This window comes from Aedes aegypti, chromosome 1 (genome assembly GCF_002204515.2).
Source record: "Aedes aegypti strain LVP_AGWG chromosome 1, AaegL5.0 Primary Assembly, whole genome shotgun sequence".
In the NCBI taxonomy this organism is placed as follows: Eukaryota; Metazoa; Arthropoda; class Insecta; order Diptera; family Culicidae; genus Aedes; species Aedes aegypti.
This window is the reverse complement of record NC_035107.1, coordinates 35,818,006-35,842,306: the sequence shown is the minus strand read 5'-3', so window position 1 is coordinate 35,842,306 and position 24,301 is coordinate 35,818,006. Positions and strand designations below refer to the sequence as shown.

General features: G+C 40.6%; 2 protein-coding genes across 2 annotated transcripts; one reads left to right on the top strand and one right to left on the bottom strand.

Annotated features, from left to right (window-relative positions):
- Positions 1–382: 382 nt before the first annotated feature.
- LOC5578709 (splicing factor 3A subunit 1) lies at positions 383–14,570 on the top strand. The gene is made up of 3 exons (XM_001663958.2): positions 383–613; positions 682–2,822; positions 14,301–14,570. Exons 1-3 carry the CDS (start codon positions 499–501, stop codon positions 14,400–14,402), a joined length of 2,358 nt encoding a protein of 785 aa, XP_001664008.2. The 5' UTR covers positions 383–498; the 3' UTR covers positions 14,403–14,570.
- LOC5573033 (xylulose kinase) lies at positions 14,415–24,301 on the bottom strand. Its single transcript, XM_001654299.2, has 3 exons — positions 23,864–24,301; positions 16,211–16,332; positions 14,415–16,151 (listed from the first exon to the last, which is right to left on the bottom strand). Exons 1-3 carry the CDS (start codon positions 23,912–23,914, stop codon positions 14,672–14,674), a joined length of 1,653 nt encoding a protein of 550 aa, XP_001654349.2. The 5' UTR covers positions 23,915–24,301; the 3' UTR covers positions 14,415–14,671.

The following is a 24,301-nucleotide window of genomic DNA, read 5'->3' as shown; positions in this document are numbered from 1 at the left end:
TATCTGCCCCTTCCCATTTCATGATATTGTTCATAAATTTCATAACGCTGAAGGGGGTGGGTGGGTGTTCGCGAGATATTACAGCTCATACAAAATTCGTACAATATCCATACAAAAAGCGTTACGAGAGGGTGGATGGGTGTCCAAAATGACTATTTTCGGCGTTATGAAATTTGTGAATGAACCCATATAGTGAAATTTCTCATTTTTCTGACACATATTTTTGCTTTTCGATAATGGGTATTTTTTCAGAGTTTTCGCAAACGACCGTGTTTTCCGTGTATGTTTCAGAAACATACGTATGAATGAATCCGTTGAAATTCTAGTACTTCAAAAAGAACACCCGAGCTCCCGCACTAAACAGCGAAACGTCGTTCAACAAAAACACGTCGAACGTCAAAAAAAATATCAACGCCAGCCGGTTTCAGTGCGTAAAACTTTTCCGCGAAAAGAAATTCGCTTTTTATCGGTATCAAACAGTTGATTCGCCGTCCCAGGATGACCGACGTCATTAGCCAAGGCTCTCCGGAACCGGAAACCAATGGGGACAAAGCCGACCAGACGCTTTCCGGCCCGATAGTGGGAATTATCTATCCGCCACCGGAGGTTCGAAGTGAGTATTTAGAGTGATGTTCCCGAATGAATGGGATTTCGAGTATAATCGTGTCCCGATTCTTGCAGATATCGTGGACAAAACGGCCAGTTTCGTGGCGCGAAACGGGCCGGAGTTCGAGAGCCGTATCCGGCAAAACGAGTTGGGCAATCCGAAGTTCAACTTTTTGAGCCCGGGGGATCCGTACCATGCGTACTATCAGCACAAGGTGCAGGAGATCCGGGACGGGAGGAACGATGTGAGTTTGGCGGTCGTTCCGGCGGGGATTCAACAGCTTAAGAGTGCCGCTAGTGTGGCTGCGCAGCAGAAGCAACAGGAGCTGTTGAAGGCCGTGCGGGAAGAGCAGTTCGTGCCCAAGGATCCTCCGACGGAGTTTGAGTTCATTGCGGATCCGCCGTCTATTTCGGCGCTGGATCTGGACATTGTGAAGCTGACGGCACAGTTTGTGGCCCGTAATGGGCGGCTTTTCCTGACAAATTTGATGAACCGGGAGCAGAGGAACTACCAGTTCGATTTCTTGCGACCGCAGCATTCGCTGTTCCAGTATTTTACGAAGCTGTTGGAGCAGTATACGAAGATTCTGGTACCGCCGAAGGATTTGATGAACAAGCTAAAGATTGAGAGCGCCCCGGGAAGGAGCAGCATGAATGTGGTGCTTGAGCAGGTGAAGTACCGGGCGAACTGGAACAAGCACCAGGAGATGCAACGGAGGAGGGAGGAGGAGAAGGTGGAACGGGAACGGATTGCTTATGCCCAGATCGATTGGCATGACTTTGTGGTGGTGGAAGTGGTGGATTACCAGCCTTACGAGAGTGGCAACTTTCCGCCGCCGACGACTCCGGATGAGGTGGGAGCTCGTGTTCTGATGGAGGAACGTTTGAACGAGGAAGATCACGACATTGAGATGCAGATTGAGACAGACGATGAGGAAAGCGACGATGAGCGGCCGGTAGGCAATGTCAACGTTAAATTGTCCAAGATGGAGAACCGTGTTGGACAGCCGGGCGGCCGGAAGGATAACAACCAGATTCAGGACATGGACGAGTCTTCTTCGTCCAGCGATGAGGAAGAAGTGGAACGTCCAAGTCGGGCCAAGGCTGCACCAGCTGTTCCACAACCGCCACCAATTGCTCCGCCAACGCATGATAAGGTCATCGTCAAGAAGTACGATCCGAAGCAGGCCCAGAAGATCCAGAAGCCTCCGGTTCAAACCGGAGATGACTTCCTCATCTCGCCAATCACTGGCGAAAAGATTCCTGCCTCCAAGGTGGCGGAACATATGCGCATTGGATTGCTGGATCCTCGCTGGGTGGAGCAGCGCGACAAGCACATCGAGAAGGTCGCCCAGGAGAACGTCTACGCCCCGGGAGCGGCCATCGAGGCCAGTCTCAAACAGTTGGCCGAACGTCGTACGGATATTTTCGGTGTCGGTGACGAGGAAGCCGCCATCGGTAAGAAACTCGGCGAAGAGGAAACCAAGAAGGACGATCGCGTCACTTGGGATGGCCACACTTCCAGTGTTGAAGCCGCCACTCGTGCCGCTCGGGCCAACATTACCCTCGAGGCACAAATCCACCAGATTCACAAGAGCAAGGGACTCATCACAGACGAAGAGAAGGAAAAGATTGGACCCAAACCGATTCCCGGAACAGTGGCAGTTGCCCCTCCAAAGCCATCCGCTCCCCAACCCCCACCGCAATCAAACGCCCCCCAGCAAATGCCTCAACCGCCCAAACCCATCCAGCATTCGGCCCATCATCAAGCTCCGCCTCCTCCGCCGGTTCCCATGATGATGCAGATGGGAATGCCCATGAGACCACCCCCGATGATGCCTCCACCATTCCCAGTTGGCTTCGGAGTTCCTCCAATGCCACCGCACGGCGGTGTTCCCCAGATGCCTCCTGTCCAGGAGCAACCCGGAGCTTCCGGTCCCCCCGTGACAGAACCAACAACCATTGGGGATGAACCCCCGAGCAAAAAGTCCCGCACCGAGGACCACCTGATCGAGGAGGGGGTGTTCCTGCAGCGCCACAAGGGTCCCGTCACCATCCAGGTGCAGTGTCCGACCCTGGCGGAGAAGAGCGAGTGGAAGCTGAACGGACAGATCGTCGCGATGCAGCTGCAGCTGACCGACGCGGTCAGTGTGCTCAAGGGAAAACTGCAAGCCGAGACGGGAATGCCACCGGCCAAGCAGAAGATTTTCTATGAGGTAAGAAATGGTTGCAGGGCTGGAAGCAGGTTTCTTTTTCGAAACTTGATCACTGCCTTTCAAAAGTCTATATTTTTAATAGAAGGTCTCGTTATAAGCATTTTTTCCGTTTTCTCCTGATAGATGAATCCTGTTGCAAAATTGTAGGGATTTTTTTTCGTGACTATCTCGTAGGGTTCCATGAAGTACTGCACGGATTGCTCAATGATATTCTTCTAGCGATTTCTCCAGAGGTTTCTCCTAGTATACTATCAGAAATTTCTCTAACGATCTCTCCAACAATACTTCTAGGGAACTTTCCAACTATTTCGCTACGAAATTTCTCAAGAGATGGTTAAAGTATTTTTTCCCAGAATTTTCTACAAGAAATTCTTTAGTATTCCAACCTTTAAGAATTGCTCTGAGAACTTTCCAAGGAATTATCCCGAGTTTTTGTACAGTTTTTAACAGTTATTGTACTACACATTTCTCCAGTTTGTATAAGAGCTTTCAAAAATAAAATTTCAGATTTCTTAAAGAAATTCGTTCACGTACTTGTCCCGGAATTCTCACGCCGATTTTTTCCAAATTATTCCTCCAGTAATTTTCATAGGGATTTCTTCAAGTATCCCATCCTTCCATCCATAGATTTTTCCAGGGATTGCTAAAAAAAAATCCATCAGATTTACCGTTTTGATTCATATTACGGCCAGCTTTTTATTCCGGACACTCTTCTTTGTATGGGAAACATCTCAAATGAAATGTTTCAATTTTTGCCTTTTAAAAGTTCTCACTTTCGGAGCTTGTTTTAATAAGCATTTTTCATAAATATCTATGAAAATTTACAATGTCCAACTGCCTTAGACGTCTGTTTAGTGGTTTGGCGATTTCAATCGATTATTTGACTTCTCTATTTATGATTTTCATGAGCTGTCCGGAATTGGAATCAAAGTACCGTAATCCGGGGTATCATTGATCAGCGGGGTAACATTGATCGGAATGACTCATCTCGTAAAAAGTTCGTATCATCAAATATTGATGGAACATTTCCAAATCACGAATGGTGCTTCTCTTTCTTATATTCATAAGCTAATGTAAGTGAGGATTTTTTGCGAAAATTACGTTTACATTATGCGTAAATTTATCAACTTTTCGAAACAATGATTTCAATGGTTAAGGATGACACTACCGAAGATTCATGTCTCACATAAGTTCTGCAAACGATATGAGCAAGGAAAATGCGGTTCTTACTAAAAATGGCATCGCCAAAAACGATTCCGTTGTCAAAACTTTCATAAGTATGCTCAATTAGGCAACATTTACGAATTACTGTAAAGAATATAGAATTCCTTTAGGAAATTGCCTACCTTTAGGCGTATTCTGTGGTTCGAAGTGTTTTTAATTTTAAAATAACTCAAAAAGTAAATGACTTGTAAGAGTTTGGCTTTCATATTCGGCTTCGGGGGCCACGATTTAAGTAACAGGGTGTCTACTACCTGGAAAAACCTGGAAAACCTGGAATTATCAGGGAATTTTATTCAACCTGGAAAAACCTGGAATTCTCAGGGAATTTCGGCTCCACTCAGGGAAATTATTTTGAAACCGTAATAGATGGTATAAAATGTCGTTTTTGTGACAAAAAATGTCCTCAATTTAAAAAATTTTCGGCTGCGCCGCTATAAAAACGCTAGTTGACATGTTCAGCCTTTTCAACGATTTTTAATTAATCAGCGTAAAACATATTTAGACAAGGACACTTAAGATTAGCAAATTGGTAAAGGCAAGTACAGCTCCAATTAGGTGTCGTTCATAAGCAGTTGATAAGTTAAAAAAAAAATTACAAAAATGTTTTTTTTTGTCTATTATACCAAAATAATAAACTTTGTAAGGAAAGATCAAAAATCACAATAGACACGAAAAATATTACATTTCTCAAGTAAGCAAATTTTCTTTTAGAGTCTAGATTACTGTGCAAGTCTCTATTTTTGGTTATGGTCTCTAAAGTCTATTTTAATAAAAATTATCTCTAAAATCCCTTTTTAATCTGCTTGCAGTGAATTCTGATGCAAAATTATATTATAACTATTAGGCTTTTAGGCGAATAATCCACAAGTTCTTGGATCTCGCGAGGAATGCTTCAGTCATTCTAGTAATTTTTCCAGTGATTTCTGAATACTTTCAGAACTGTCTCCCCAGATACTACCAGCGATTTCAATGGATGCTTAGAGGCATTTCTTCAGAATTTGGTCCAAAAATTCTAGAGCACTCTAACGCTTCCTCAAAATTTTATTCCAGAGTTTTTGGAAAAAAAAAATGTTCCGACATTTTCCTACAAAATCCTAAAATAATTCCTAAGCCGTTTTTTTCATTTATTCCAGGCATTTTCATAAGGATTTTTTCAAATATTCATCCACTATTACTCTCAGGAATTGCTCCAAAAATCCTTCAGGCATTATTCGATGATATCTATTATAAACTTCTCGAAGAATTCCTCGATAAATTTGACATAGGATTAAGTTGCTCCAGAAACTTATCTTGGATTGTCTCCAGCATATCATCAAAATATTGTTGCTGCGGTTCAAACACTTCTCTAATAATTTTTCAAATAAAATATCCATGGATTATTCAAAACTTTAGTCAAAACTCAGGGATTCGGTCCGAATTGCTTCAAAACGTCTTGTAGGACATTATTTGAAGATTCTAATTTATGTTTTAAATGTTTTAGGATGAATTTTATAAATTAATTAGGAGGTCTTCCAGACACGCTCGTAGGAATTCTTCAAGGAGTACTTAGAACTCACATAAGCTTCATCTGAGGCTACTCTAGGATTTTTTTTGAAATACATCGCAGATTTTGTTAATTTTTTCTCCAAAACATCTAAAAAAATTACTTTATGTTTCACTGGATGAAAAAATATTTAAAGACTTCTTTAAGGAATCTTTCAAAAAAAAAAAAAGGAATTTTGCATTCTTGAAGATGCTCTAAACGGGAATGCTGGAGGAAGTTCTAGGGAAATCAATGGAATATTCTTTTGGATGGATGATTCCTGATATGATTATCCTTGGAATAAATCCATATTGAATTATTGAAGATATATAAAAAACAAGATTCATGGAACAATTACTAAGACAGTTCGTGACAAATCTCAAAACAAACTCATGAAGAGATCTGCGGAGTAATATGTGAAAGAAATCTATACTAAATCGAGCTGTTATACTTAGAGATGTACCGAATAGCACTATTCGGCTTTCGGCCGAATACCGAATAGTTGAGAAATTATTATTCGGCCAAACGAATATTCGGCCGAATAATGACTCAATATTCGGCCGAATAAAACCGTTAATTTCGGTCGAATAACACCTAGTTTTTAAATAGGGATAACTTCCACGGTGAAGAATTCATCGGAATGATCGTTTTAAGCTTTTGAAACCGTGTGAAGAAAAAACAAAAGTCAAAAGCTCTGAGGATTTATATTTCTAAAGTAAGGGATTTGTATCTTTTTGATTGCAGTTTTGATCCATTTAACTTTTTATGGAACTAGGTTAAAACGTCGCTTTATTTCTCATCCGACTTCTGGAAGTGCTTCATATTGATTAGAGCAAATACATCGCATAGGGTCGGTGTTCCCTTAGTAGACAGTCCCCTATATTCGCACTAGTAGCTTTTTACGACCGTTTTTCTATAAATCGTTGCAAAATATTTTTTGACATGAATGTCAGCAGTTATTCATCTAAGCACCATTGATTCACAGCTCAATTTTGTTCAAGAAATGATATTTTGCTTAAAATTCTAGCTCCCTTGCACCTATAGTACACCTACTGTTCCTATAGTAGAGAAACTTTGTTTTTTTTTTGAATAAACATACGATTTTGTTTTGCCTACGCCGTAAAGCTATTGGAACAGGAATTAGAAATACTGCTACTATAGTCACATGTGTTCCTATAGGCACAAGCGATAATAAATGCAAAAGTTTGAGTTTTCGTTGTTTCCATATTTTTTACAAAACCAAGGTGAAAAGCACTTTCAGTTTACGTAAAAATAATGCCACAATACAATCCATGCAAGATGAGTAAAATATTGAATGGCTTGTATATTGAGCAGCATCTCAATGCCGTAGAACATAAAAATTCTCACATTTTTAAACATTTAGTATCAAACTCCATCCATGGAATCCACCAAAGGGAAAATTTGATGTATTATCACTTGAATAAATTAATCGTTTTTTTTTAACTTTACTTCGTATGAAACATAATGTTTTGTTACAATTTATTTTATTTTGTTATTATTCGGTCACTATTCGGCCTATTCGGCCGAATAACAGATTTCATTATTCGGCAGACCGAATATTCGGCAAAATCAAAATAATCGAGATATTCGGCCCTAATATTCGGCCGGCCGAATATTCGGTACATCTCTTTGTCGTAATGTCATAAGAAATTCCAAACAGGGCCTTAGGTCTATAAAGCTTTTATTTGTAACACGGTCATACTACTAACCCTGATTTCCCCAAAGAAAAAAATACCGAAACGCTCTCCAGAAATCCTGAATCCCATTTAAGGCACTTTCAGATCATTTGTAAACATTCTTGATTTTCGTGGCAGTTAAGGTGGAAATGAATCAAAGCCAAACTTCAAATTTTCAAGGGCACGAATCTGGAGAACCAAACACCCGTTTGAGCTGAAAACTTAATCGATTGGTCACTTCCAGCTAGTGACCAATCGATTATGTTTTCAGCTTAAACGGATGTTTGGTTCTCCAGATTCGTGCTCTTGAAAATTTGAGGTTTGGCTTCGATTCAACTTCACCTTAAATAAAAATCGCCTTTTTCCAAAACCGATAATTCTCGATTACTTTTTCAAATCGACGTAAGTAACTTCCATACGGTTTTGAGAAAACTAATTGAGAAGAATCACAACCTGTCTTCTAAAACTGTTTTAAAATGAATCCCCTTTTTAACATTTTTTCGCCGTGTACATCGCTCAAATTTTGCATACAATCAGATCGCGTTCAAAAACTAGGTAGTTTATATTATTTTCAACAAAAATAATTATAACAAAATGATAAGCCGTTTCATACAGTTACTTTCGACGTTTTTCTACCAGTGTAAAATCGGCTCAAGTAGTGTTTTGTTTTGATTCGCGGTTAAGTCACTTTGTCTCTCTATACAGCGGGGCGGCGAAAGTAGTGGTTAGGTTGCGAAAGTTGAAAATCTTACTTTCGTCGTTTTGTAAATCCGGAAATTAAACATTCTAAAAGTGAAAAATCTAGTTGGGTAGGAGTGGAACATGTGGAATTTCGCCTACGAAACACGTAGGATCAATAAAGTAAGTTTATTCACTTTTTTGACTTGAGACTGTTTGAATAAGTTTTCGAGAATTGTTTTTTTAAGCGAAAAATACTTTGAAATTTATTGTTCAATAAATTTATTTTCAAGGATACTTTTCATTCAAAAAAAAAAAAAAAAGAAAAGGTTTTTGCCAACTAAAATTGACTATTTGGGTATTTTGAGGGATTTGCTCATCCTGGAATTATTTTTAAAAACCTGGAAATCTCAGGGAATTTCATTTCTGTAAATGAGTAGACATTCTGAAGTAAGTAACGATATTTTCAATATTACCGAACGTTGTTTATAAAGGTGATCAATGTTACCCCATATCAGCAAGATCAAAAAATCACTTAAAACAATTTTTTTAACATGCTTTCAAAAAAACAAAATGCAGTATATAGTCACCAGCTATGGGTGGCAGTACTTGTTTTAAAAATATGAAATTTGTAACATTTGCATTTTCAAACGAAATATTGAAGAAATATTCAAAAAAATGATCAATGTTACCCCGGATTACGGTATCCGGAAATTAAGGCGAAAGTAAAGAAGCGTCCGGAATAAGAATCATGGGAAGTCCACACATTTTCATTTATTTAAAATTATTCATGTTGCGGAATCAAAATCTTCACCCACCATTCTAAAACTAAGGGTTTTCAAGGCTCGATAACGCGGAGGATTATTTATTTGTTTATTCTATATGCTTTTCGATGAGTAACTGAGGCCTTAAGTGTCCGTAATATGAATCAAAACGGTATCCAAGGAAATCTGTTGACAACTCTTCCAGGATATCCTCAATAAATCAAATCAGGGATTCTTCACTTCCCCAGCATTTCATGCAGAAATTATAGCAACAGTCCCTCCATAAATTTTCGAGTATTTTCCCTTGTAAAGTCTGCACCATTTACACACTAAGCACATATTACGGATTCCGATGAATTTTGCCGTAATTTCATCACAACTAAAAATAATTTTTTGTAAAAGTTCATCAGTAATTTTGTTAGAGATTACTTTAAGATTTCCTTGATAAATATTTCCCGGATTTTTTTTCGGGAATTTCCACAGTGATTTTTGAAACATTTGCTTGACAATTCGGTCTCCAGCGATTTCCTGAAATGCTTCCTGAATAAAAAAAAATGATTTAGAGAGGAATTTTGGAAGGAAATCCCATTGATAGAATAATCAATGAAATAATTCCTGAAGGACTCAGGACCTTGAGAAATTTCTGATAATATTTTTGGAGACTTTACTGAAGACATTTCTGATACCATCTCTGGAGTAGTTTCATTTTGTAGAAACTTAAAAAAACTCCAGATTGAATTCTTGTAGATATCTTGAACAATATCAAGAGTGTTCATAAAAATGCACTCTATGAACTCCTGAAGAAAATAAGCTTCGGAGTAATATATGAAAAAGTCTCGGGCTGAATTTCCAATGGAAAGTCAATTAATCAATGATCTTGTCGTAATGTCCCGAGGAATTTACAAAAACTGTTAAAACTATCATTAGATAAATGACTGGTTGAATAATTGAAGACTCTTAACACCTGTTTTTTTTGTAGTATTGTTTCCTGTTAAGTCTCTTTCCGGTTTCGCTTTAAGGTTTATTGAAGCCATTGAAAAATGGAATTTTTCGTGGAACCATTACAAAAACGCCTCCAATGCCGATGTTGCCAGTATTTCTTCCATACATTTCCTAATGGATTTTCTCAAGAAGACATCCACAGTTTTCCCAGAAATTGCATTAACCCTTTCCCGCCCATGGTGTCTGTAGAGCACCAAAACTTTTAACCTTTGTAGCTTTAAAAATAACGAACAAAATAAAACTGTTTTCACGCTACATCATAATTACACATTTCCTCTTCAATGTCTTCTTTTAGGGATGGCTACAAATTTAACATGTTTTTTTTACGAAAAATATGTATGAAGGAATGGGTTTTACTGGTCGAAAAATATTACATGATTTCAAAGCCTGATATAACAAAGATAATTATTCCTCAAAGTAGCAATAAAAATATTTTCCAATACATTTACCCTTTATTTGCACTAACATATGTTTAGAAATGCAAAATTTAGTTTCGCAATCATTGGATTTGATGGAACTTGTATGGTGCAGTAATTAGACCGTGTTATTTTACCTATCGTTTGTCTCATTGTAACAATTATCATCAAAACTTTGCAGAAGCATATCTTGAGTTTTTGTGACCCGTAAAGCTGAAAATTTAATGGACAGTGTACATATATAAAATCATTGTGATACATTTTCACACCGATTTATGGAGTGGTACATGAGATTTGCTTAGGATAGGGTGATTACAATGACTTCCCGTGCGGCCTTGAATGCTTCCAAGAGAAGTTTTTTTTAAGTAAATGAAAAACCGAATTTTGTACTATTACATTTAATTCCACTAGAGTTTGTATCTTTTGACAGATACGCGTATTTCACCCTTAAAGCTTCTAGTTCTTCTTCCAGTGGCGTTTCACACGATGCTTAGAGGAATTTCTTCACAATTTGCTGCAGGAAATCCTTGAACACTCCTAACGCTTCTATTTCTTGTAACTTCAACAAGGAAAGTTTTCCAAGAGACTTTCTCAGAGTTTTCTCCAGATATTTACTATAGGACATCTTCCAATGACTCCTACAGGAGTACTTCGAAGAATATTGACAAAGAATAATTGTACAGTTTTGCAATCAGAAATCCAGGGGTTATTCAAGGAAATATTTTTAGTAGTCTTCCTGGAATTCCTCAACAAATTCAATATTAAGTTGCTCATTTCTCCAAACATTTCTCAAGAAATTCTTCAATCATTTCATTCAAGAAGTACTCCAACAGTTATTCAAAACATTCTTAAGTATTCTTAAATTCATATTGCTATGTGCATTTGGAACACCAAACGCGGTATGATTTTCCAAAAGAAATGCGGTATCAAAGATAACTTTTCTTTGCTAAGTTGGCAGTGATATCGCTTATCGTTGTTAGCGGTCCTTTGGTTGTTTTGTCTTATCACGTTTGAAGCACCGTTAGTCAAAATTTGCACCTCATATACAAACAGCAATATATTCAAAAACATATCAATCAAATTATCAATCTTACGCTATACTTTTGAATCGTGGGTAAAGATTGTTATTCCGCAACTTGAAAAACTTTAAATAAATGGAAATTCATGGCCTTTTCATGTGTCTTATTTCGGACGCTAACTCTCTTTTGCTTCATATTTCGGGCTCCTTGATTAAAAATCTGGACGGCTCATGAAAAGATTGATCCGAAAATTCGAACCATTGATTAGGCCCAGCCATCAGAGAGACGTCCAAACTAGTTAGATATTCTAAGTTTTAGTGGATATCTATAGAAATTGGTTATGAAACACGCCTTCAGAGTGACTACTTTCGAACGGCAACGTTCAGTTGAGTATCCGGAATTTGAATCAGACAGATTGCTTCTGAAGGTGCATAGAGAAATTTATGGTTGAAAGTTAAAGAAATCCTGAGCAACAATTTTGTAGCAAATCCAAGAAAATCCCTGGAGAAAATCCTAATTGAATACTTGATAAAAGTTTTGGAAAAACGATGGTAGAATCATTGGATAAATTCCTGGAGGTCTTAGGGTTTTCTAGGAAAATTTTAGGAAGCAAATTCCTGTTTGAATCACTGAGGTAACTTCTGTGTTTATCCTTAGAGAAATTCCAGGTTGAATTATTTAATTCTTAAACGAAACCCTGGGAGGGATTTCTTAGGATGTTCGTAAAAATCACTAAATGCACTCCTGAACAAATCTTCGCAAACTTTGCAAATCTGAAGCAAGTTTCTGGTGGATCGTTTTTCCAAGCTTCCAAGAGAAACTTTCCCAAGCTTCTAGGAAAATTGTTTTCATGCCTCTAGGAGATGCTTTTATCAGAACAGTATTTTTAAGCTTCTTGTATCATTTTAAGGTTTCAAGTAAAATCTAATCCAAGCTTCTAAGAGACTTTATTTTAACTTTTAAGAGAATCTTTATAAGCTTCTAGTAAAATTTCCCAAACTTCTAAAAAAACTCAAAGCTTCTAGTAGATTTCATTCTCTTAAAATAAAGATAAAATTTTTATCTAACTAAAGATAAAATTTTTATCTTTATTCTAAGAGAAGCTTTACAGTATTTGAGAAAATCTTTCTGAGACAACAGATATAAAAAAAGCAGATTTCCAAGATTTCCGAAGCTGCTTTTTCAAGCTTCTGGGACATGGTCTTCAAACATTCTGTGAAAGCTTTTCTTTGCCATTAGGAGAAGCCTAATCATGCTTTTGGTTCTAGGTTTCGGTAACTTCTTGAAAAAGCAGTTTCAGTTTATAATTTTATTTATAGAAGAAGCTAGTCCAAGCTTTTGGAAGAAACTTTTCCAAGGCTTAACTATGCTTCTGAGAAAAGGTTCTTCATTCTACTAGGAGGAGCTTTCCAAAGCTTCTGGGAAGAGCTTCCCTGAGTTGATAGGAGAAGGTTTCACGAGCTTCTAGGATAAGTTGTCCCACGCCACTAACAGAAGCTCATGCATCTAATTGTGATAGAAGCTTTCTTGCCGTTCTAAGAGAAAGATTCCCAAGTTCTCAAGAGAAGCTTTCTCAAGCTTCTAGGAGAAGCTTTTCCAAGCTTTTAGAAAAACCTTTTCATGCTTCCTGGGAAAGCTTCTAAGTAGACCTTTTATTCGGGAGAATCCGGGAGCAGATTTTTCAAGCACCCTTCTCACCCTTCTCTTACAAGCACTCAGGGCTGGGAAATAGCAGGGTTTTAAAGGCTAGGTCATTACATTAATGCAAGTCTCCAAGGAGTCTCTATTTTTAATAAAACAAAACACCTTTTCAAATTACTCGATGGAACCGTCTTATGAGAGGTAGTTGGCTGAAGCCTCAAGCTGAAAAAAAATAACAATGCTCCTACAAACTTTATGAAAGATATTCTTAGAACAACTGAGCGAATCTGCTTTTGAAGATTCCTAGAGAAAGAGTATCAAGAAAAATTTCTCGAACTTCCATCCCAGAGATTTGTCCAGATTATTGAAAAGATGAGGGAATTCCTCTAGAACTTCCTCCAGGAAAACTTTCAGAAGCCAAACTCTGATTCCTTCAGTAATTTCCCTAGGGGTTCATGAAGTCATTCATTTCCCTTGGGTTCATTAAGCTTTCTGGAATTTCCTCCAGAAAGGATTCCCGCAGATATTATTCTAGTAATATTTTTGCCGATTTATACAGATTTCATTACAGAACATTCTACGCAGATTTTTATAAGAACTATTACGGGAAGACTCGCATAGTTTTGTATCAGGGTTTTTGACGAATTTTTTTTAGGGATTTTTCAAGTTTTCAATCCTACTTGAATGTATCTAGGTATAATGATTATTCAAGCCAAATTCCTTCGGTTTCTCCCAGGAATCAATTTTTGTAAATAATATCGTGTGCGGATGAAGTTTTGCAAAGCGTTTGTGACAGGAAGCTTCAAGTTAGCGTTGCAATTGGTTTACACTGCCCTAGAACAAGGTCATTGTATCGTTAAACGAACGATTATTATTGATTTAATCGGGTATATGATCTTGACTTGAACAAATAAATCATCATTGCCCTAAATGTATAAAGCGGAAAGATTCTATCTTTGAAATACTGGTTGTAACAGATTTCAGAAAAATGTTCCAAAATGATCCCGTTCATCAAATAACGGATATATCATGTTTAAACTTTAATTTAAAAATTGGGTCCATAAATGAACCTTGACACTTTTGATCATGTTTGACGTTCGCTTAGTCGACAAAAACACCACAGGGGTTTTAGTTTTAACACTGGGGTTGTTCCTAACTGACATTTCGGAAGGGACACGGAAAACAAAATACACCCAAATTTTGAGTTTAAGCCAAGGGGTGTGACAAAATGTAAAATAATATGAAAAAATGTTTTTTAGGCTTAAACCAACGAAAAACATTGAAAAATTGAGTAAACATGTTTTTTTGGCCTAAACTTAAGCGTTTGGCACTAAAATTGGGACAGGGCTTTTAGGACCCTATTGCTCCAGGAACTTCTCCAGAAAAGAATTTCAGAATGTCCTCCAGAGTTTCTCAAAAATATCTTAAATGAATTACTTCAATGTAAGACAAGTCTTTAAATATGGCAACCTTAGAGTTAAACATTGAATAATATGCTTCGTGTTTTTTTCACAGGGAATGTTCTTCAAAGACAGCAACACCGTGGCGTACTATAATCTACTGAGCGGAGCGACTGTCCATCTACAGCTCAAGGAACGTGGTGGTCGTAAGAAGTAAACGCAGGTAAGGTACCATAAATTTCCGCAAGATTTATTTCGTCTAAAGTAACATTCAATTAGCGGCATTTCCTACTATGATGCATATAAAAAGAATCAACATAATATCTACAAAAATAACAATAAATTCTACTGTTAGCGTAATCGTGGTCGTTATGCTCGACGCCAAGCTCGTTTTTTTAAGTCGATGTAGGAAGGAAAGAAAGCCTATGGCTTTTCAGCTGGAATGTGGTTCCACGTGGAATGTCGTCAAACTGATTTCCCATCACTTTAATCCTGGTGCAGCATCATGTACTGTACCATGTGATGATACCGTTCCAGCATTTGGTCGTAGATGTCGCTGCTGTCCTGGGCGGGATCGCAAACCCTGGTGACGCTGTGCTCCGGCAGAAGGTTCCGAATGTATTTGAAGTACGACTCGAGTGCCACCTGGCCGCCTTCTTTGGCACGATCCGCCTCCAGGACGTACTTGGCTCGATAGGCGGCTCCCAGCAGGGCTGCTTCCGTCGTCTGCTGGGTGTACACCGGGGCGTTGAACACGTCGGACACGACCTGCAGGATCGACTTGTTGGCCGATGCTCCACCGGTGGCCAGAATCCGAGTGTTCTCTCCGAAGCTGAATCCCATCTCCGCAGCGAAAGCCTTCCTGGTCAACATCTGCCCTTCGATCAGTGCACGGATTTCCGCCTGTGGGGAACTGAACTTCAAGACCCCCTTGGCCAGTTCGGGTTCGTCCAGGTTGGAGCCCTTGTTCCACCGAAGCGATCCTTTTACGGACGGCAAGATTTCCTGGGAGATGAAATGCAACGCGATGTTGCCGAAGTTTCCCCGTGGAGTCGAGTCTAAAAGTTCGCTGAAATTCTCCCAATTATCGTTTGCTTCGGCCCGTTTGAATATATCCCTGACCAGGGACCCATTGCGGAAGCACAGCAGTCCCATGTACCCTTCATTGGTCGGATGCGCTAGCACGTGACCTTCCAGCAGATTGGGCGGTTCACTCAGTCGCATCATAATCGTATCACTCGTTCCCAAGGACAACGCCAGCCAATCTTCCCCAATCACCATCCCCGCCAGCGCGGACAGATTGTCCCCGGTAAAGGCCACCACCTTGCAAGCCGTGTTAAAATTGTAACGCTGCACGAAGAACTGACCGATTGTCCCAATCACCGAACTTGTAGGCACGGGGTTTCCCAATTTCGCTTCCAAGTTCGGCGCACACGCCGTTAGACACGCATCCGACCACGTCCTCTTCCGAATGTCCAGCAAATTCATCCCGGAACCATCAGCCAGATCGATCGGCGCCACTTCTCCCAGAAATATCGACGCCAAAAAGCTGCTGACCAGCGAGATTCGTTCCGTATTCCGGTAGCAGTCCGGTCGCTGCTGATAGACCTTTCTGATCTGGGGCCCCGTGAACCGCTCGTAGCACTTGGACCCCGTAATGTGCACCATTTTCTCCCGTCCACCGACCGCTTCCTCCATCTCCTGGCACTGCTTCCCGGTGGTGCTGTCCATCCAGATGGGCGTCCGGTGCACGGTGAACGCCGAATCGTCAATCTGCGTGTGCAGGAACTTGTCGGCGTCCAGATTGCGCAGGGTCTGCACTCCGCTGCGGGACCAGTACAGGGAACCGTGCTGCTGGGCCGATCCACTGACGGCCATCACCGTGCTGAGGTCACCTCCCTGGACGACCAATCGGTCCAGCACCATGTCCAGAGCTTTCACCCACATCACCGGTTGGACGTAGAATCTGTGGGAAGATATTAGTTAATAGTTTCAGCAAGGGGTTCAAATATGATGAGTACTCACTCATTTTTGGCAGTTCCGGCATTAACGCCTCCGCTGGTGCGGAACTCTGGCAGGTCCGAGTCGAATTTGACCTCCGCGTGGGCAACATTCTCGAGCTTTGCGTTCAGCAGGACGGCCTTCAGCTGTAAAAAAAATTGGGAAGTGGTGAATAAGGTTCGGCAGACTATAGTGGGCTGGATGTGCCTCGAAATACGAGCTCTTAGTGACAATATTCGAACAACAGGCTAATAAATCTCGACTCGCATGAACTGCTGGGAAAACCAATTTTTAATCACATCACGGAAATAGGAACTATAACCTTTGGACCGAAGATGGTCTAGAATGTTACCAGGCAAATAGTACTGTGAAGTCTATGTATTAACCTCCTGAAAGGGCATTCCGACTGACTGCAGTGCGAATCGCAATTGCGTTTAGAACAATATCGTTAGCAGCGGCATGCGTTATCCCCGGGGTAACCATTTCCATCACCCTTGCGGAGAATATGGATTAGTGAGGACACCTGCGATCCAGGAAGTCTTTCTTCACGGGAATCGCAGAACTGACCTACGCGCCTGGAGAATTTCCGTCGATGGGGAAATTTTGCGTGGAAGTAGGCTAGGTTCACTGCCGGGGACTTATCGCAAACAACACCAGCAAATAGTCGTTGGGACGCTTGTGAATCAGCAGTCTGACTCCAGAATTACACGACCAACCTTGGCATCTACCTGGATTTCATCGGTCCAGAGAATCTCCCACCGCCCGGAAATTCTTTGTCAGAGTAGGATAGATCCAATGCCGGGAGTTATTTCGAGTATGTAGTACGTAGTGTATAACAGGATTGAGTCGTTAGATCGCAAAGTGAACCGGAAGTTATCCTTTACCCGGTATCGCTTGAATGATTCCGACAAAAAACGCGTAGCATTATCGGTACGAGCAATATTCCTTCTTTGGGGGAACTCCTTCGGAGCAGGTTAGCGTCATCGTCAATTGCTATGCCGAGGACTAGTATGTGAACCGGGAGACATGCTTCTACGGGATCCCTGAATCCATCTCTGCATTCAATTGGACTGCCCAAAGAGCAAGATAAGCAGCATAGTGTAGTCAAAGAAATCTTCAGACACAAAAGCACACATCTTTAGAACTTGATAAGTTGGAGAGAGTGTTTTCGAACGAGCTGGCGAAGTACACAGAGAGGGAAAGTGGTCTATCGAACAAGCAGGTCGGATTCCTGCAGAACAGTATGCTATTCGTGTAGTTCTACAGGCAGCTGAATCGGCGAAGAACCGACAGAGGAGAGAAAATGGCTATTGTGCAGTCGTCACGTTGGATGTGAAGAATGCATTCAATAACGCAAGCTGGGAAGTATTATGGCCGTCCGGATCATGGGGTTTGACGGTACCAGGCTCATGTATTCTGATTATAACTCTTATATTAACTAACTCAATACATTATAGGGGGGCTACGTGGCATAGTTGGATACACGTTCGCTTCATAAGCGGATGGTCATGGGTTTGATTCCTAGCCCCCCCCCAACAAAAAAACTCTTCGTCAGTCCGCTTGAAAACTACACGAGCTCCACCCGTTTAACACCATGGGCGTCTGAAAGCGGACTGACAACTTGACCCTCTTCTGAGCAAACATGCTCTAATGAACACGGATAACATGACGATCGACCAACGGCAAGGAATAATGGACTTCTCTCTGGACAACATCAAAAAGGCAAAGGAAAAGGCAACATCACAGGTAACATCGGATCAGATCCACAAATAGATTAAATCGATAAAGCAGTGTTAATAAGTTAAGCAAATGGAGAATAAAAAAATACATGCAATCAAATTCCTCAACTTCACCTATCAAATACAGCTGAAGAAGACACATTCACATTAGGTCCCATCCATGGACGGATCTGTGTTCGTGATTTTTTTTACCAATTCGTTTATTTTAAGGCTCATACGCCGTATTCAGCATAACAGAGCCGGTTATCACTTTCTACATTGTATAGAAAAATCAAAACAAAAAGTTTTGTGTTCGTGATTGCTTCTACACTTACTTCTGAATTAGGACAGGTATCTCCAGATTCTGATGATTTAGAAGGCTAATAATAAGGTATGGCTTTGACAAAATAGTTCAGTATATAAAGGTCTAACATGTGATGGGAAATCAGGTGGTAAATTCTTATACAGCCAACTTTCGTTCGTTGCACTAAACCCGTAGCCCACCTAGTGAAAGACTTTCACTAATCGGGCTAAGTTTTGAGCTGTCAAACAACCGATTACAATAGAAATTCAGCGCTACCAACATTGACAAATTACGGTTTATGTCAGAAAGTGACGTTTGCCTTCGTTTTAAGTGGGCTACAGCCCACTTAACGGGAGCCCAATTATAACGAAGTGCAATTAAACGTAGTGCAACGAACAAAATTCGACTGTACTTCGATCTACTGAACAACTTTGTCTGAATCATCAGGAAATTCATGTATTTTGCTTCATGAAGAACGGAACGATCATTGCAACATGAACGCTTAATATTGTTTGAGAGCAGATACATCACACATGCTGCAGCAGAACAGTCTGGGTGTAAACCTATTGTACGATAGAGGTAAACGAATGATAATGATAATGTCGGCTCTACAGCGGAGCTGGAGTGTTGAGCAGCGACGAACCGGAAGTCATTCTCCAACCGAAATCGTCGGACAAACTTCGGCACTCGAATGCCGACCTGACGAAGAAAGAAGAAGACATAATCGTCGGAGTGCCAATGAACCGGAATTCATTTCATTTATTTATTTACCATGCCACAATACTCGGTACGTGGTCGTATCTCTCCATCCGCGGTTCTGCCCCACGCTCGCCAAATCGCTGAGCACTTGATACACCCACCTAGCTCGCTACACTCCACACTTTTTTGTACCAACCGGATCCGAAAGGAATACCATCTTTGCAGGGTTGCTGTCCGGCGTTATTGCAACATGGCTTGTCCATCGTATCCTTCCAGCTTTGGTCACCTTCTGGGTACTAGCACAGACAAACAGACGTAACACTTAGAACAAATCTCGATCCAAATCATAGTCACGAGGACGTGTACGCCCAATGCTAAAATTAGTGTATTTGGCCGACGGGCCAACAGATGGCGGTAGTGCGTAAACGTCAAACGCGAACAAAAACGATGCGAGCGCTGCGGGTGGCGGATTGGCCACCTACCATATTTTTGAATCGACCGTTAAAAAGGTGGTCGATGGACAATGATGAGAGTGTGACGTCTGTTTGTCTGTGGTACTAGGTTCGCCATAGAGTTGGGCGATCTCGTGGTTCATCCTTCGCCGCCACACACCGTTTCCCTGCACACAGCCAAAGATCGTCCTAAGCACCCGACGTTCGAAGACTCTAAGTGCTTGCAAGACCTCCTCGAGCATCGTCCACGTTTTACGCTCGTAGAGGACCACCGGTTTTAACATTTTTGGACCGCAGCATCTTGCGTAGGCCATAGTAGGCCCGACTTCCACTGATGATGCGCCTCCGTATTTTACGACCAACGTTATTATCAGCCGTCAGCAAGGATGCAAGGTAGGCGAACTCGTCGACCACCTCGAACGTATCCCCGTCAATTGTAACATCGCCACCTATGTGAGCCCTGTCATGCTTGGCTCCACCTACTAGCATGTACTTTGTCTTGGACGCATTCATCACCAGTTAAAGTTTCGCTGCCTTGCGTTGCTGGCGGGTGTACAGATCTGACACTTTTTCAAATGGTCGGCAGACAATGTCCATATCATACGCGAAAGCATACAAATTGACTGAATCTCGTGAAAATCGTACCCCGGCTCTCCGCATAAAACCTTCTAGCGCAATATTGAACAACAGGCACGAAAGTACACCACCTTGTCGTAGTTTGCTCGAGATCGTCACGCAGTTTTGCGCACCGTTGCTTTAATCAATTTTGTGAGCTCTCGCGAAAGCTGTTCTCGTCCATGATCTTCAACTGTCGTATACCGCTTTAAAATCGATGAACAGATGGTGCGTAGATACCTGGCACTCACGGCATTTCTGGAGGATTTACCGCACGGAAAAGATTTGATCCGAGGTCGAGTGGCCGTCGATAAAACCTGGTTGATAACTTCCCACGCACTCGTTCGCTATAGGTGATAGACGACGAAAGATAATCTGGGATATCACTTTGTAGGTGGCGTTTAGGATTGTGATTGCACAATAGTTTTCACACTACAGTTTGTCGCCCTTTTTATAGATAGGGCATTTAACGTTCCGTTTCCCAGATTCTGACTATCAGCCGATGCAGACAAACGGGCAACCTCTCCAGGCTCATCTTGATGAGTTCGGCTCCGATACCATCCTTCGCTGTTCTGACCTTCTATGCCTGTGCCCTTTGTGCCATAAGGTGTTCATTCGATGCTTCCACCTTTCGATAACCTAGTGTCGTTCCGTCAGGATGCTCCTATCCTTATCCCTGCAGATTTCAGCTTGCAGCATGAAGCCTTTGCGGGATGTATTGAGCTTCTGGTAGAACTTCCGCGTTTCTTGAGAGCGGTACAGTAACTCCATTTCTTGGCCTTCCACCTCTTCCAGGCGGCGATTTTTGTGCCGGAATAGGCGGGTTTCCGCTTCAGTCTGTATCGATCCATGCTCTTCCGCGCTGCATTCTTCTCCTCCAAAACCTCCTGGCACTCCTCGTCGAACCAATCCTTTCTTCAGGGTGGCCACCGAACCGGGAAAAGCGGGAAAAAGACAGGATTTTGAATCCATCGCGAAAAAGACCGGAAAAACCGGGAATTTGAGCTCTAAATCTACAAAATCACCAAAATTAGCCATAGAAAGTTGTTACGATTGATGATGCACAAATAACTTTTAAACAATAATGATTCAATTTCTTGTAGAAATAGTCTACTTTGCTACACTATACTTCTTAGAACTGTTTCACTTCACTCATTGGTTAGCAATGTTTCGAAATATTTTATGACATTTTTCCTTTTACTATTGACTTGATTTTTCTCTAACTTATCTGCCTCGAAGTTTTGAATAAGAGTTTCAAAACTTCTTGCAGACAGTTTAAGCACTCAAAATTTCCTTTAGTTGCTTTAAATAAATCCAAATGTTCTTGAAAACTTGTTCTTGAAAATCATTCATAAGAGTCATTCGTTATCTAATTGACCAAAAGTTGTGTGAGTAAGGTGAGATACATTATTCAACACCGTTGGCTTTGTTTGCTTCATTTCATCCTTACCTTGAACTTATTTGCTTTAGTAAACTCTTAATTTCTATGAAGATAATGAAATACTTTCAAATATTTTAGTAAGATGCAGAAAAGAGGCATATCTATATAAATGAAAATCGAATGATGTTTTTATGTCACGAGTGAGATTGAGAACAAGACGATCGATTTGAACAATTCTTTCACTTTTGTTTTCCTCAAGGGTCTGACGTGTTTGTGTGGAATAATATTTCTCAAAATCCTACGAGAAAGTTGAGAAAAGAAATAATATAAATTTGACACAAATTTAGGGTTTTTTAACGCCCGCTTTTCGGCCTACTGGACAATACAACGTTTGCCGAGACAACTAGTTGTTGGTAAACATGGGCTTGGTAGCTTTCAAAACAAATCCCTGTCAAAGTGAATTAAAAAGTGCCAAGAATAAAATAGCACAATTGAGCTAAATGAGGGTTTAAGTGACAGAAATCTAGTTTTAAGAAAAAAGACTTAAGTTTTTTCGGCAATTTTTTATTCTGTACTAATTGTGTAGAAGCCAAAAACAAGCCAATCTTCTACGAATATTTTTTACGATTGGTCGTAAAAATCTCCTTAAAACGCCATTGAAAAGCTTGAAGTAGATTTTTTTCAGTATATTCACCTCAAAAAACCGACCAAAGGAGCAGCCGTTTACGTTTGGGCCCCTCAATAAAAAACCGGGAAAATATTGAAATTTGTACCGGGAAAACCGGGAAAAAAGCGGGAATTTCAAAATGAATATTTGGTGGCCACCCTGTTTCTTGAACTTCGTTTCACGTATCCGACAATGATTTCGGCAGCGTCGTTAATGGCTGCCCTCCAGCAGTCCTCAAGAGGGGTTCCATAGAGTTCTCCATCATCCGGCAACGCTGCCTCAAGATACTTTGACGACAACTATATGTGACTACCACTATTATATTCATGATGAGCATTACGATTTTCACGTAGGCGATACAGCCCTAACTATCACTGCACTACTCTGCCTATCTGAACTTCTGAATTTCGCAAACACAATGGAGCTAATTTCTTTAAAATCCATCATCATCTGATGAGCATGTTGCACGAAGTACTGTTTTGCAATAAGACCTCTGCCGAAAGCAAGCGGATCGAGGGAAGTCCTGGCGCACCCCTAGCTGACTCAGAAGCTCCTTGACGATTCTTCTATAAAAATGAAAGGCCCGAGTATGCACCGGTCCTCCAGCGATGTAAACAAATTCAAAGACGGACCTGTCACATGAAAAGATTTAATTGATTTGATATTATAACAACGATGCGAAGAGTCGGTTTCTAAGCCAGTGTATATATATTATAAGATCCAGTCAATTTGTTTTCTTCGCGGACAGTACAAAACATTGATTGCCTATAAAGCCGCCCTTATTTTAGGGGATACTTTTGCGATGTTGGATGAGTTCGTCAATCATTTAATTCCTTATGGGTTCTGAATAACAAGAATGTTAGTTGTAAAATATTGCACAATTTATTCCAGATTGAACATCAATACATTAGAATACCTACAAATGTATTTGAAGCGTATGCAAGCGTGTCTATCCTATTTATACGATATCATGCATGCTAAACCTAAATAAAGACCACCAGAGTTGTTCCACCTGCTTTTTATTGATCCAACACACAAACATTTAATGAGGAGCTAGCTGGAAATTGTGCCAAACATCTACACAAAAAATGAAGATGATGCCATATCATGCCTCAAACAATGAACAAGAAATTCAAATTGGACCGATCAACTTCCCAAAACGAAACCTTACCGAACAGCATGTTCCATTGTTCTTCGAACTTCCTCCAACGAATATCTAGACCGAGTGAAGGAATGTGAGAATCTGACACCAAACGTTCAACCCACTGGATTTTGCACATACAGCCAACTCTCCATAACTCGACATTTTATATCTCGATATCAAGCTGTAGATCCATAGTAAAAGTAGGTTTTCATGGCTAACTAGATGGTCTCTAAATTGCAGTTGCACTGATTTTGTGTTCTATAGCTCGATCTATCCCTAACTCGACGATAACGAATTACGAAGAGTTGACTGTACGCAATCACCCGCATGTAAGGGTCGTATAAAATTCACCGATGCAGGAAGACAAGACACCTTCCGCGGCAGAGAACGAAGAACCGCAATCTCTTTCTTGTTTTAGCTGTTTATTGACCGGCAATTTGGTTTCCCTGTCGATGCGATGCCGTTTTGAACGTCGTGTCCGCAGGCCAATGTGAATGACGACGATAGGAAAACGATGATAAGTGCAAAAGTTTTGTAAACAAAAAATCCTACGAACGCAGATTACTTAACTCGATGATAACACAAAAGTTAAATTAAAGTCAATCCGGTGAACTGGGATCGGTTTGCAAATACGTAAATCAATCAAAGAAGGCTGCGATTCTTATTTATAAATTTGATATAATGCTGATTTAAATACCTTTTGGGTGCTTAGATCCAGCCCAAGATATGTTTCGTTTTCGGATTGCATAGTTTCTTATATTGTTTTTAAGATGAAACAGTTTATTTTCGGATATCTACTTAATGTTATCACACTTTAGTTATTCAAAAATTGATTTTTCTTTTCACTGGGGTAAGACACTAAACGAAATTTAGGGAGAAATTTCCTCTCCAGGCACTGGCAAAATTTCACTGCGATGACTAAGATCTGGTAAATAACGGGCCCCGCGGTGCAACCTTATACGAGAGGTGATGTTGTTATTTAGGACCACTACTGGGCCTATACCACCTACAGGCACAAGGCAAGAAGAAGATGACGGTGAGCCGTCCGTGTGCGAGAATGTATTGCACGGAGACGATATGTTTGCGTACTGAGTGGTACACTTGCGCTGACTGACTGTCCGTCTATCGAAACTGG